Below are 10,775 nucleotides of genomic sequence, written 5' to 3'. Positions count from 1 at the left end.
GTGTATTTATGTGTGTTGATATCCTGTATTAAAGCACATAATACTATGAACCTACTTAAATATTCTACTTTTCTTGTATTGCTTTTGATTTAAACTTCCCTCTTTCAATCCGTTTTGTAGAGTGTTTGCCAGAGGATAGTTTCCTTTTTGTTTTGACCTTTTCTCCATCCCCAGAACTCCCAAAGAAAAGTAAATGACACTTGAAACATTAAAAGCATTTCAACATAACCGCTCAAGTCTTTAGCAGCCATGACTCCACACAGATTAAGGAAAAAACAGTACTTCAGCTTTTGTTTGTGCACTCCAGCCAAGCCAACAGTAAGAATACAGAACATTTCCAGGGAACTCGTATGACGCATGAGGTTCTGCAAGAACCAAACTATGTACTTGGGCTTTCAGCCTCGATTAATACAGCTTTTTTAGGTTTTTTGCAGTTTAAATACGGGAATAAAATGTAGCTTTAAAAAAAATCTCACAAATATATGAGGTAAATGATGCAGTGGCACATGATTTTTGTCATTCCTAAATGTTTTGAATGCAGCTATAAACCACAAAACCTGAGGGAAAAGCAGTTTTTCGAGGTTTCAGCTGACTGTGTGCAGGTTGTGAGATCTGGTGCCACACATCTTCTTGCTCCTGGGGCTCTCGTCCTCCTCAGCCTGTCTGCTGTGTTTGCCACCGACACCATCTGCAAACCGAAAACAGTGCTGATTACGATAGGAGATGCAGACGTTCAGAAGGAATCGACCTGAAGGTGGTGGAACTTACTGGATTGGTGAGAGGAAGCTGCTGTGCAAATAGAGGGACTCGTCTGCCACTGTGAGGACACACACAGAATCAGAGAGTCAGCACGTCCTCGTCTACTCACACTGCTTTAAATGAAACCATCCCTCTAAATCTCTGCCATTTCTTTAGAACTGACTGGACACTAACAGTGTCTGACAATCATAATGGTTCGACACATTTTTGCATGTTTGTGGTATATAAGGTGTATTTGAGCCTTTTACCATAGAAACACGTACAAAATATAAGAGCAGACAAAGCAAATCCCTTGCATAATTAATCTTATTATAATATTCAGTGCACAAGAGGAGCAGAGTAGGACCAAAGATGGAGCTCTGAGGTATCCCACATCACTGGAATTTAATACATGATGGGGTTTGCAAATACAATGGGCTGATTTATTTCCAGACAAATACAGACATCATGACGAGACCTTCAACACTGTTAATAATAATATGATGCCAAAGCAGGTGGGTGGAAGACTAAAGTCACTGAAACTTAAACATGAAGTAATGGCACCAAACTGAAATTATAAAGGAGGTTTTTCTGCACTCACTGTAAACTTGTTGATGTTGTTTAAGTTGCTGAACTTCAGGTAGGAAATGTCGCCCTTGTCCTTGTCCCGGTCCTGGTCTGTGGTGTAGATGTGTGTGATGCCGGCTCCTCTGATGAGGGGGACACACTCGTCACAGGGGCATTTGGTTACAAACAGCATGGACGCCTCTTCTGGGTTGGCGGCCTGATTCCTTAAAACGCGAGGCAGAAAACATCTCGTTAATGACTGTCCAGAATGAACTTTGCCCACACTTTCGCACTTTTTCCGCACATGGAAGTGAGGGCGTTCTGCTCCGCGTGGACGATGTATCTGTATTTGCGTCTTTGTCGGGCTCCTTCCTGTTTGCTGTCCAGCTGGGGATACTCGGCGTACTGGGAACCTGCTGGATACGCGTTGTAGCCACAGCCCAGCAAGTACAGATGACCAGTTCCATCACAGAAAGCCTGGAACAGAGTACAGACCTGAATATCTCATTTAGTTTGTGTGCATCACCAAGAACATGCAAACTACATGTGAGCTACCATTTACTGTTATTTTAGCAACTTGTGGCACTGCTTTGGGGAGGGTTTCATGTCATTTCATGGACATTTTGGACTTTATAATATGGAGAGAAATCCATTGTACCACTGTCCGGCCTATTAACATTATTTATTATCTTATGTTTTATTGTACGTAAATAAAGTGCCTCGTTTTTCCAGTAGGGGGCGCTGTTTGACAACTTGTCTTTTGGGCCAAGTGCCATTTTTGGACCTCGGTACTTGTTAGTGTCCGAAGATCATAGCAAATTCTAAAAAGCGCGTATCTTACTTAGATCTAAAGTATCAGCTGGTTTTGTAAACTATAGAAGAGCTCACCGACTGACACGTGGACCAGATAACAGCACCCACACCCACTTTAGGGTCCTCTGAAATTAGAACGGAAATATCATGGCAGTCACACATGTGGAAACCTGCTGTAACGCTGAAACATGTCTTTATTTCAATCCCCATATAGCCTCATATAGCTAATATGGTGCTGGAGCAGAATCTAACCTAAACAAAACTCAGTTTACCCCGATTGCGCAACCCAGTTTCCATAACCCCCTCTCCCAAAAAAAAAAAAAAATATATATATATATATTAGGCTACCCTTGGGGGGAAAACCATGCACTTGACTGACATTCCAACTCCGCCTCTGCAGGTACAGTAACATTTGGGGAATTCCACCTAACCTGTTCTATGAGACAGCAGCCTCGCTTGGATGATGCAATGACGAGCTACTTCTTGAGGAAGTCCTTCAGGATGAGGCAGAGATGAAGGCTGCGGAGTGCCACGCTGCTCGCTGAACCACAGAAAATAAAAAAAACAGTGAACGATTTGAAAAACAAACCAAAGAAACACTGGTAAATGGTCCGCAAAAATTGGAGACAAAAAGAAGACAATTTGTATGAATGTGTACTTATGGATAAAAATGTGTGAAAGAAGTGCTTCTAACCGGTAGAAGCCATAGTGTTGCTGGGGTAACCCGGCAGCTACTGCAGCTAACACTTCCACCAGTTCCCTCATGTTGTTTCTTAGGTTGGAGAAGCACGGGTCCAAGCCGAAGTTCTCCAGACCCATATGGGTTAAAATCTTCTGGTGCTGCTGAGGTGACTTCACCAGGAACTGTCCACTGAAGAGTTTCAGGTGTGTTCTCCACTCTCTTGAAATCAAAGAAAACAGAGAGGAAATTCTCCTGATTACAGATGTGTACAGACACAGACACACACATGCATGTGAACACACACGTACATGCAAGCACGCGCAGATTCTTTTAAACAAGACAATGAAAGCTGCAGTACTTGTTGTAGAGTTCATCCGTGTCCAATCCCTGCTGATCAGGAATCACCTCCATGAAGTCAGACTTTCTAGATGTCTCCGATATAAACTGAGCAAGGCCTGGAACAAGGGGCTCCAGCAACACGCAGATCTGAGGGCGACTGTTGGACTTCAGTATCTCTGTCGCCATGGCGTCAAGTGGGGCCTCCCCCAAGACATCATCGGACCTCAGGATGCTAACCTCAGGGTCTCCGGGCCAGAAAGAAATCAAGCTGACGCCAACTGGAGAGCGCGCAGCAGCAGACATATGAGCATGGTGATTGGCAGGTTTGATCACAAACGGCAGTGGCTTCCTCTGTTCTCACCATTGATGAGCATCTTGAAACAGGTAGCGCAGGGTCTCCTGGAGAAATAGAGCTGGCAGCCTGCCAGAGCGTTGCCGTGCTGGATTATGGCTGCTTGCCCTGCGTGGAGCTCAGGTGCTGAACAATGAAGACCCACCACCTTACCGTCTCGTACCACCACCAGACCCACCCTACGGACCTGTGACTGCACAGGCAATGAGGACAATTTGGATTTTTATCAAAGTACTGAAGGGATTGCTGGCACCCAAGACTGTCATATATCTATTACCTGATTGTGGACGATGTCTTCAGGTTGCGTCTGTGGGAAAATCTCCATCCATAAACTCAGCAAGGTGTGTAGGTTCACCTCTGATAACCTGGGGCCATGTCCTGGAGTACAAATGTGACTCATTATCCATGAAATGTCTTTTTATTTAAAGGCATGATCACACATAGTCATGCCATAAAGTAGGATATCCAGTATTTAAATACATTACTTCTATTTAAAGCCTAATGTTGTCTAAAGCGCTGGTTCAAAATGTTCGTTTGATATGTGACAATGGCTGACAGCTTATTTAAAGTCACAAATCTACGCAAATCTTTATTATTTCTGGCGTATCCTTAACAAATCCTTCCTACAAAGATGCGCGGTGTTTACTTCCTCAGCGATCAGCTGTTTTAAGTCCGCACTCCGACTCACCTTCTATCCTACAGTCAGTCTGGGTGCTGCTGTCTTTCGTGACCCTTTCTGGCTTCATTTGGCCTGGGCCGACTCGGTTCCATGTTTCAGTTGTTTCCATTCAATTTTATTCCCTCAATCAGCGAAGAATCGTATCGGTCCGTCTTCAGATACCACTGGAATCAAATGGAAAGTGTTAGTATTAGTATTAACCTGTGTGAAGCGACCGGCTTTACAGCAATACTGTTTCCGCTGGGCAGTTTCAAAATAAACACATTATCTGGCAATTATCGAAGTGTGTCGTTACTGATGATATGAGTTATTTACAAGTGAACGCCGACTAGTCAACTTCAGGCTACACCAATATGAATCCATTTTTTGTGTCACAATTTTGTTGTTAAGACAAAACGATTTTGTTATTCAAAATTACATAGTGTATATAATCTACACTTTAACTACAGTATGTCCATGGCGGCGTAAATTCTATCCGGTCGACGCATCATTAGTCTTATTTCGAAGGGAAAATATCCATTTCCGGGTTAGTTCAAGGCGGGGTGGTGAGTGACGTAGACAAGTAGAAGGTGGAACCTGTTCTTTTATTCCACAAAGTCCTGTTTCTCATGAAACGGATCATGATTCAGGAATGTTTCCTAATCATAATCTTCAGTATCACAATGATCATCATTTCCTTTATCTAGTAAATTCTCATTTTAAGAAAATGGGAAAATAAATGGAATGTTTTAAGAATATTTTAAAATAGAATATTACTTTAAAATCAAGGTTTTGTTGTTTGTCCCCATTTTTCACATTTTAGAGCTGGAATATTTGTGGTATTATAAGTAAGACAACCATTAGTAAAGCATCCTTATCAAGTTATAAGTGAAGAATAGACGTTCTGCAGCTTACAGTAGTTTCAAAATGTAAATGCATTTGGATCTAGAAATTGTTGATGATGGGAAAAGTCCTTACCTGATCTTAATTTTCTTAAAATGGACTTGTTAAAAATATCACCTTGTGTTGGATGGTGAATCTCTTACACAGGCCCTCTTAAATTTTCTTGTTTATGTTTATGAAAATGTTATGCTTCATGCAAAGCTCTTCATACAGGTGCTTGGAACAAATCAAATCAATCTTTATTTATATAGCGTCTTATACAATCAAAATTGTTTCAAAGCGCTTTCCAGAATCCCAGGGCCTGACCCCAGACAAGCAACAGTGGCAAGGAAAAACTCCCCTTTAACAGGAAGAAACCTTGAGGAGAAACAGAAACAGAAACAGAAACAGAAACAGAAACACACACAAAAATACACTATACAACGGGTCAGCGGGGCCTGAGGTCGTCATGCAGCTCCGGAGGCGGCGATAACTGTAAATAAATAGAGAGGAGGGGGGGGGGGGGGGAGCAGAAAAACTACACAAGAATCAGCATAACTAGTCTGCTTGATGAGGAGGAGGAGAGGAGAGGAGAGGAGAGGAGAGGAGAGGAGAGGAGAGGAGAGGAGAGGAGAGGAGAGGAGAGGAGAGGAGAGGAGAGGAGAGGAGAGGAGAGGAGAGGAGAGGAAACCATGACCCAGTGGGGTGACAGAGGCCTGTCAGGTGATCATGTTTCTGGACCCCGGCAGCCTTGGCCTATAACAGCATAGCTAAGATGTGACCTAATGATTAGACGACCCCCTAAGTGTGATAATCTGTCTGTCTATGATAGTAACTGGGACTACAGAATTAACAACAATAAGCTTTTTCAAAGAGGTAGGTTTTGAGTCTGATCTTCAAAGTAGCGATGGAGTCAGCCTCCCGTACCTGGACAGGGAGCTGGTTCCATAGCAGGGGGGCCTGGTAGCTAAATGCTCGGCCCCCCATTCTACTCCTAGAAACTCTGGGAACCACAAGTAGACCAGCATTCTAAGAGTGGAGCGGTCTATTGGGCTGGTAAGGTGTCACTAGCTCCTCCAGGTAGGATGGAGCTAGGCCTCTGAGGACCTTGTAGGTCAAAAGAAGAATTTTAAAAATTATTCTAAATTTAACGGGCAGCCAATGAAGAGACACCAGTACAGGAGTTATGTGATCTCTTTTGTCAATACCTGTCAGAACTCTGGCTGCAGCATTTTGGATCAACTGGAGGCTTCTTAAAGAGTTGTTTGGACACCCTGATAATAAAGAATTACAATAGTCCAGCCTGGAAGTAACAAATGCATGGACTAACTTTTCAGCATCATGCCGCGTCAGCAGCTTCCTGATCTTTGTTATGGTCCTCAGGTGAAAAAAGGCACTTCTAGAGACTAATTTAATGTGTGATTTGAAGGAGAGATTTTGATCAAAAGTTACTCCTAGATTCCTCACAGAGAGACTAGATGTTAATGAGATACCATCTAGAGTGATCATGTGATCTAATCTATCCCTGAGAGGTTCAGGACCAAACACCATGACCTCAGTTTTTCCTGGGTTAAGGAGGAGGAAATTTGAAGACATCCAGGACTTTATGTCTTTAAGACAGGTCTGAAGCTTCACTAACTTCTCTGTCTCCTCTGGTTTCATGGATAAATAAAGCTGAGTGTCATCATCATAACAGTGAAAATTTATCCCATGCTGCCGAATAATGTTCCCTAAGGGAAGCATGTACAAGGTGAAGAGGATTGGTCCAAGTACAGAACCTTGTGGAACTCCATGGCTAACCCTACTGTATGAGGAGGGAACACCATGGACATGAGCAAACTGGTATCTATCTGATAAGTATGATCTAAACCAGTCTAGTGCTGTCCCTTTAATCCCAATCACATGTTCCAGTCTCTGTAACAGGATGCTGTCAACAGGTGATTTTCATCACAATATTAATAGTTTCATGCGTTTAATTGAACATAAAATTCACAATTATATCAGACATGGTGTCCCACTGTTATATTAATGGATGAGATGCATTTTTAAAAAGCATCCCTTCAAGTAAAAATGACTTCAATATAGTTCTGCAGAAGTAAAAATAATTATTGTGATATTGATATAGTTGTTTTGAGGTATCAACCCTGAAACTAACATTTCTTTTGCTCTTGTAAATAAATACACAAACTCTGGAAAGACATTGCCTCATCACTAGTTTTCAGACTTTATATTACTAAGGTGTCACATTTGGCTTTTATTACAGTATCAGTGAGGTGGAGCAGAACGACTTCCGGGTTCCGATTGGGTACTGACAGCGCATGCGCAGAAGCGACGTGGAACTAAATTTGTTCCGGGTACCGATAGGTTCTAAACAGAGAAGTTCTGTTAGCTAAACAGACACAACAATGGCGGTTTTTGGACCCGTTTGTAATGTAAACTAAGCTACTGCAAGAAAAAAGGATGAAGTTCAGCAGGACCATTCTGGTGACCGGAGGCTCAGGATTCATGTGAGATTATCACTGTTTGCAATTGACTTTTGAGTCACGCCTGATTGTTTAACAATGGCTTGTTTAAATATCCTTTTTATTTTTCTTTTGGATGATGTTTTCCACTTTCTTGCCTGTAATAAAAAAAGTCGCTTTGGCTCTTACGAGGTTCTTCTTCTCCCCTCTTGTCTTTTCCCAGCGGCTCCCATCTTGTGTGCTCTTTAGTCGACAAACACCCAGACTGGAGAATTCTTAATCTGGATAATGTAAGTTTAATAAACGAAATATTCTTAGTTTGTAGATGTCACTTCCACCGACCTTTCCGTCATTAACTTCTGGTCCTATTGTCATGCTGCGGTTAAGCAGAAACATCCAGGTTTTTCAAGAAAACATCCGGATATAGTTACATTATTATTCCTTTTACCTTGACTGGGTCAGGTAGTCAGGATTTACCATCCTCTTTTTAACAGAAATGGTGATATGGAGGAGAGGACGGAAACTTTCCTGGGCATCCGTATGTTGTACTTATAGTTAAATAGCGTCTGCCATTGTGTGATTCCTTCCAGTTGGACTACTGCTGCAGCTCCAGGAGTCTGGAGAGTGTCGAAGACAGAGAGAACTACACATTCATCAGAGTGAGAACGGAAAAGCTTTACAGAACGTTAATATGGGTGGGGTGACAGCATCTTAAATCTGCCTCCCCCTCCACAGGGAGACGTGTGTAACTCACGACTGGTAAATCATATTTTCAACACAGAACCAGTCGATGCCATCTTTCATCTCGCAGCCAAAACTCATGTCGGTGAGCGGCAGCGAAACCCAGACGACATTTGGCCGTTGTTGGTGCCGCAACATGACCGCCATTTCCTGTCTTTATCTCAGAGTCGTCCTTCCAGTCCCCTTCTAGCTTCCATCACGTTAATGTGGACGGAACCAAAGTGTTACTGGGAGCTGCCTACCGGGCCCGACATCAGCCGCGGCGCTTCATCTACGTTAGCACAGACGAGGTGTACGGGGCCAGCACAGATCAGGTCAGCAGGCGGGGGTTTATTTGACAGGCTGGGTGGCCTCAGTCACACTGCGACAGGCTGGTTTTACTGTGCAGGTCTTTGATGAGAGCAGTCCAATGAGGCCGTCCAATCCTTATTCTGCTACCAAAGCAGCTGCAGAGTTCCTGGTCACATCCTACTGGGACAAATTTAAGGTACACTTGACAAGACATGAAAAAACATCTTAAATCTGATCTGGGCATCTCCGGTTGGTCTGGACTCAACCTTGCATGTTGTGTCCTTTTGCTTACGTGTTGGCAGTTTCCTGTCATCATTACCAGAAGTAACAACATTTATGGCCCGCGGCAGTACACCGAGAAGGTACACGCCACATTCGTTCATTTATTTTAATGGATTATCTGTTGCTGTGGATTTGGGTCTAAAGTCAAAACTCTTCTTGAATTTTGTCAGGTTATTCCACGGTTTCTCTCACTGTTGCAGATGGACAAAAAATGGTTTGTGTGTATATACCGGTATATCTATATTGTTATTGTGATATTAGAATACAGAATCCCCCGTCTCTTTGTGCAGTTTTGAGGATAGAAACAAAAAAAAAAGGGTTTTATTTTTCCACAGCACCATCCAGGGAACCCTCCCAATATCTCGGCACTTCTTGTTTGTCGATGATGCCATCAAAGCCTTCCTGCTGCTCTTGGAAAAGGGAACTGTGGGAGAAATCTACAATGTGGGGACCACGTGTGAGATTCCCATCGTACAGCTCGCCAGGGAGCTTGTTAAGATGGTGAGATGATTCAAACACGATGCAAACATGGGGTTGTGAGTGTTGACAGCGACCTTTTGGCTCAGGTGAAGAACGTGCCAGACTCGGAAGTGACTGATTGGCTGGAGTTTGTGCCTGACAGGTGAGAAAACTAGCGCAGGAATAGAATGAGAGGGGTCCACATTAAGATTATACAAGAGAACTTAACAACCTTGATTAAGTTTGCTGGGTCCAGCTTCATCTGAGACCTGCGGTTCACCCGCTACTCACTGGCAAGAATTTAGGCCATCTGGTGTCGGATGTGCCACCCCCGAGCTCATCATTGAGTCATTATTGAACGCCATAGAACCTGACCCAACTCTGCTGTACAGGCCGCTGGTCGACCTGCGATACCCCATCAGATGTGAGAAGCTGCTGCAGCTTGGCTGGAAAGCTCAGGTCTCCTGGGCTGAAGGTATCAGACAGACAGGTATGCTGATGCTAACAAAACTACTGTCCATAATATCATCTGAATGATGTGCGCTATCGATTTATTTTCTTCTTACATAAAAGTGAAATGGTACCAAGACAACCCCGACTTTTGGTCTGACACCAGCAAAGATCAAGGACCAGGAGGCGAGTGTGAGGAAACGGCCGACCCAGTACGCTCGGTTCACCACCTGATGGAACAGTAGAATCCACAGCAAATCCATTCCTGTCCCGTTGACCCGGATCAACCTTGGCAATGGGCAGTTTGACTGAAAACCTCCAGGACCAACATGCTGAACAAACAAAGCAATGTTTATATGAAACTAGTGCACTTTACCTCACCGGAAGAATGGCTGACGTTATTGATCATTTATGCCTTATTCAGTTTATGTATATTGTTGGGTTCCAGCCCATTTTAGCACAGACAGGCCATCTGTCCATTCTAGCTTTTAAACCATTTCTTAAACATGGTGATACCAAGTGACTCAACTAACATTTTCAAAAACCACATCTAACTTTCCTGATAAAGCGGGAAAAGACAAGACATCTAATTTATCAATTAGAGTAACTTAGTAAAGAGTCTGGCTTTGTTTTAAAGGGCTACTATATCAGGAAAAGACACTTGAAATGCTATTAAGCTCGAATTCACATTTTTGGGAATGAATACTTAATTATACGCATGTGGAAGAATTTTTAAGACCTGATTTCCTGAACTGTGACAAAAATAAAGATGAACAGACCGGCAACATTGCAAATCCAAACCTTTATTTGTTGTAAAATCAGAACAGATGCACAGTTTTCATTCTTCGTGCAGTGCTCCTCTTCGTGCACAACTGCTAAACTAATACATAAAGCAAATACTAACTAGCAGGCAGGAAATGCTGTGTGTCCATGCTGTGTCGCCCCCCCCCCCCCCCCCCCCCCCCCTCTCTGGCCAATCAGGATGAGGCTTTAGTTAATTCTCAACATGCTAATCACTCCTAAACACAACTGCACAATAAAGAATAAATTGGATTATTT

The 10,775-nt window shown here is 43.1% G+C and overlaps 2 protein-coding genes across 3 annotated transcripts; one reads left to right on the top strand and one right to left on the bottom strand.

Annotated features, from left to right (window-relative positions):
- Positions 1 to 217: 217 nt before the first annotated feature.
- cdadc1 (cytidine and dCMP deaminase domain containing 1) lies at positions 218 to 4,407 on the bottom strand. Of its 2 annotated transcripts, none has more exons than XM_003966424.3 (11): positions 4,180 to 4,407; positions 3,769 to 3,869; positions 3,501 to 3,684; positions 3,159 to 3,417; positions 2,813 to 3,019; positions 2,550 to 2,659; positions 2,194 to 2,243; positions 1,610 to 1,782; positions 1,340 to 1,529; positions 769 to 817; positions 218 to 688 (listed from the first exon to the last, which is right to left on the bottom strand). In XM_003966424.3, exons 1-11 carry the CDS (start codon positions 4,277 to 4,279, stop codon positions 585 to 587), a joined length of 1,527 nt encoding a protein of 508 aa, XP_003966473.2. In that variant the 5' UTR covers positions 4,280 to 4,407; the 3' UTR covers positions 218 to 584. The 2 variants fall into 2 exon arrangements, with proteins under 2 accessions (XP_003966473.2, XP_011604376.2); XM_011606074.2 differs by having other exon boundaries at positions 3,501 to 3,685; positions 3,779 to 3,869.
- Positions 4,408 to 7,336: 2,929 nt separating this feature from the next.
- On the top strand, positions 7,337 to 10,501 carry LOC101062090 (dTDP-D-glucose 4,6-dehydratase). Its single transcript, XM_003966423.3, has 12 exons — positions 7,337 to 7,538; positions 7,717 to 7,783; positions 8,084 to 8,152; positions 8,229 to 8,319; positions 8,400 to 8,548; positions 8,623 to 8,721; positions 8,828 to 8,887; positions 8,978 to 9,021; positions 9,143 to 9,308; positions 9,374 to 9,429; positions 9,659 to 9,756; positions 9,840 to 10,501. Exons 1-12 carry the CDS (start codon positions 7,492 to 7,494, stop codon positions 9,959 to 9,961), a joined length of 1,068 nt encoding a protein of 355 aa, XP_003966472.2. The 5' UTR covers positions 7,337 to 7,491; the 3' UTR covers positions 9,962 to 10,501.
- Positions 10,502 to 10,775: the final 274 nt, after the last annotated feature.

The sequence above is a fragment of the Takifugu rubripes genome, chromosome 8 (genome assembly GCF_901000725.2).
Source record: "Takifugu rubripes chromosome 8, fTakRub1.2, whole genome shotgun sequence".
NCBI classification, from domain to species: Eukaryota; Metazoa; Chordata; class Actinopteri; order Tetraodontiformes; family Tetraodontidae; genus Takifugu; species Takifugu rubripes.
Note: the sequence above shows the minus strand (reverse complement) of the source record. Positions and strands in the feature narration are given on the sequence as shown.

Coding starts and splice junctions, on each gene's coding strand:
- cdadc1 (XM_003966424.3), bottom strand. CDS start 4,279: ATGGAAACAACTGAAACATGGAACCGAGTCGGCCCAGGCCAAATGAAG. Junction 1,530..1,609: donor CAGAACGCCCTCACTTCCAT/GTGCGGAAAAAG, acceptor TCGCGTTTTAAG/GAATCAGGCCGCCAACCCAG. Junction 689..768: donor AGCTTCCTCTCACCAATCCA/GTAAGTTCCACC, acceptor TTCGGTTTGCAG/ATGGTGTCGGTGGCAAACAC.
- LOC101062090 (XM_003966423.3), top strand. CDS start 7,492: ATGAAGTTCAGCAGGACCATTCTGGTGACCGGAGGCTCAGGATTCAT. Junction 8,153..8,228: donor AGAACTACACATTCATCAGA/GTGAGAACGGAA, acceptor CCCCCTCCACAG/GGAGACGTGTGTAACTCACG. Junction 8,888..8,977: donor CGCGGCAGTACACCGAGAAG/GTACACGCCACA, acceptor GAATTTTGTCAG/GTTATTCCACGGTTTCTCTC.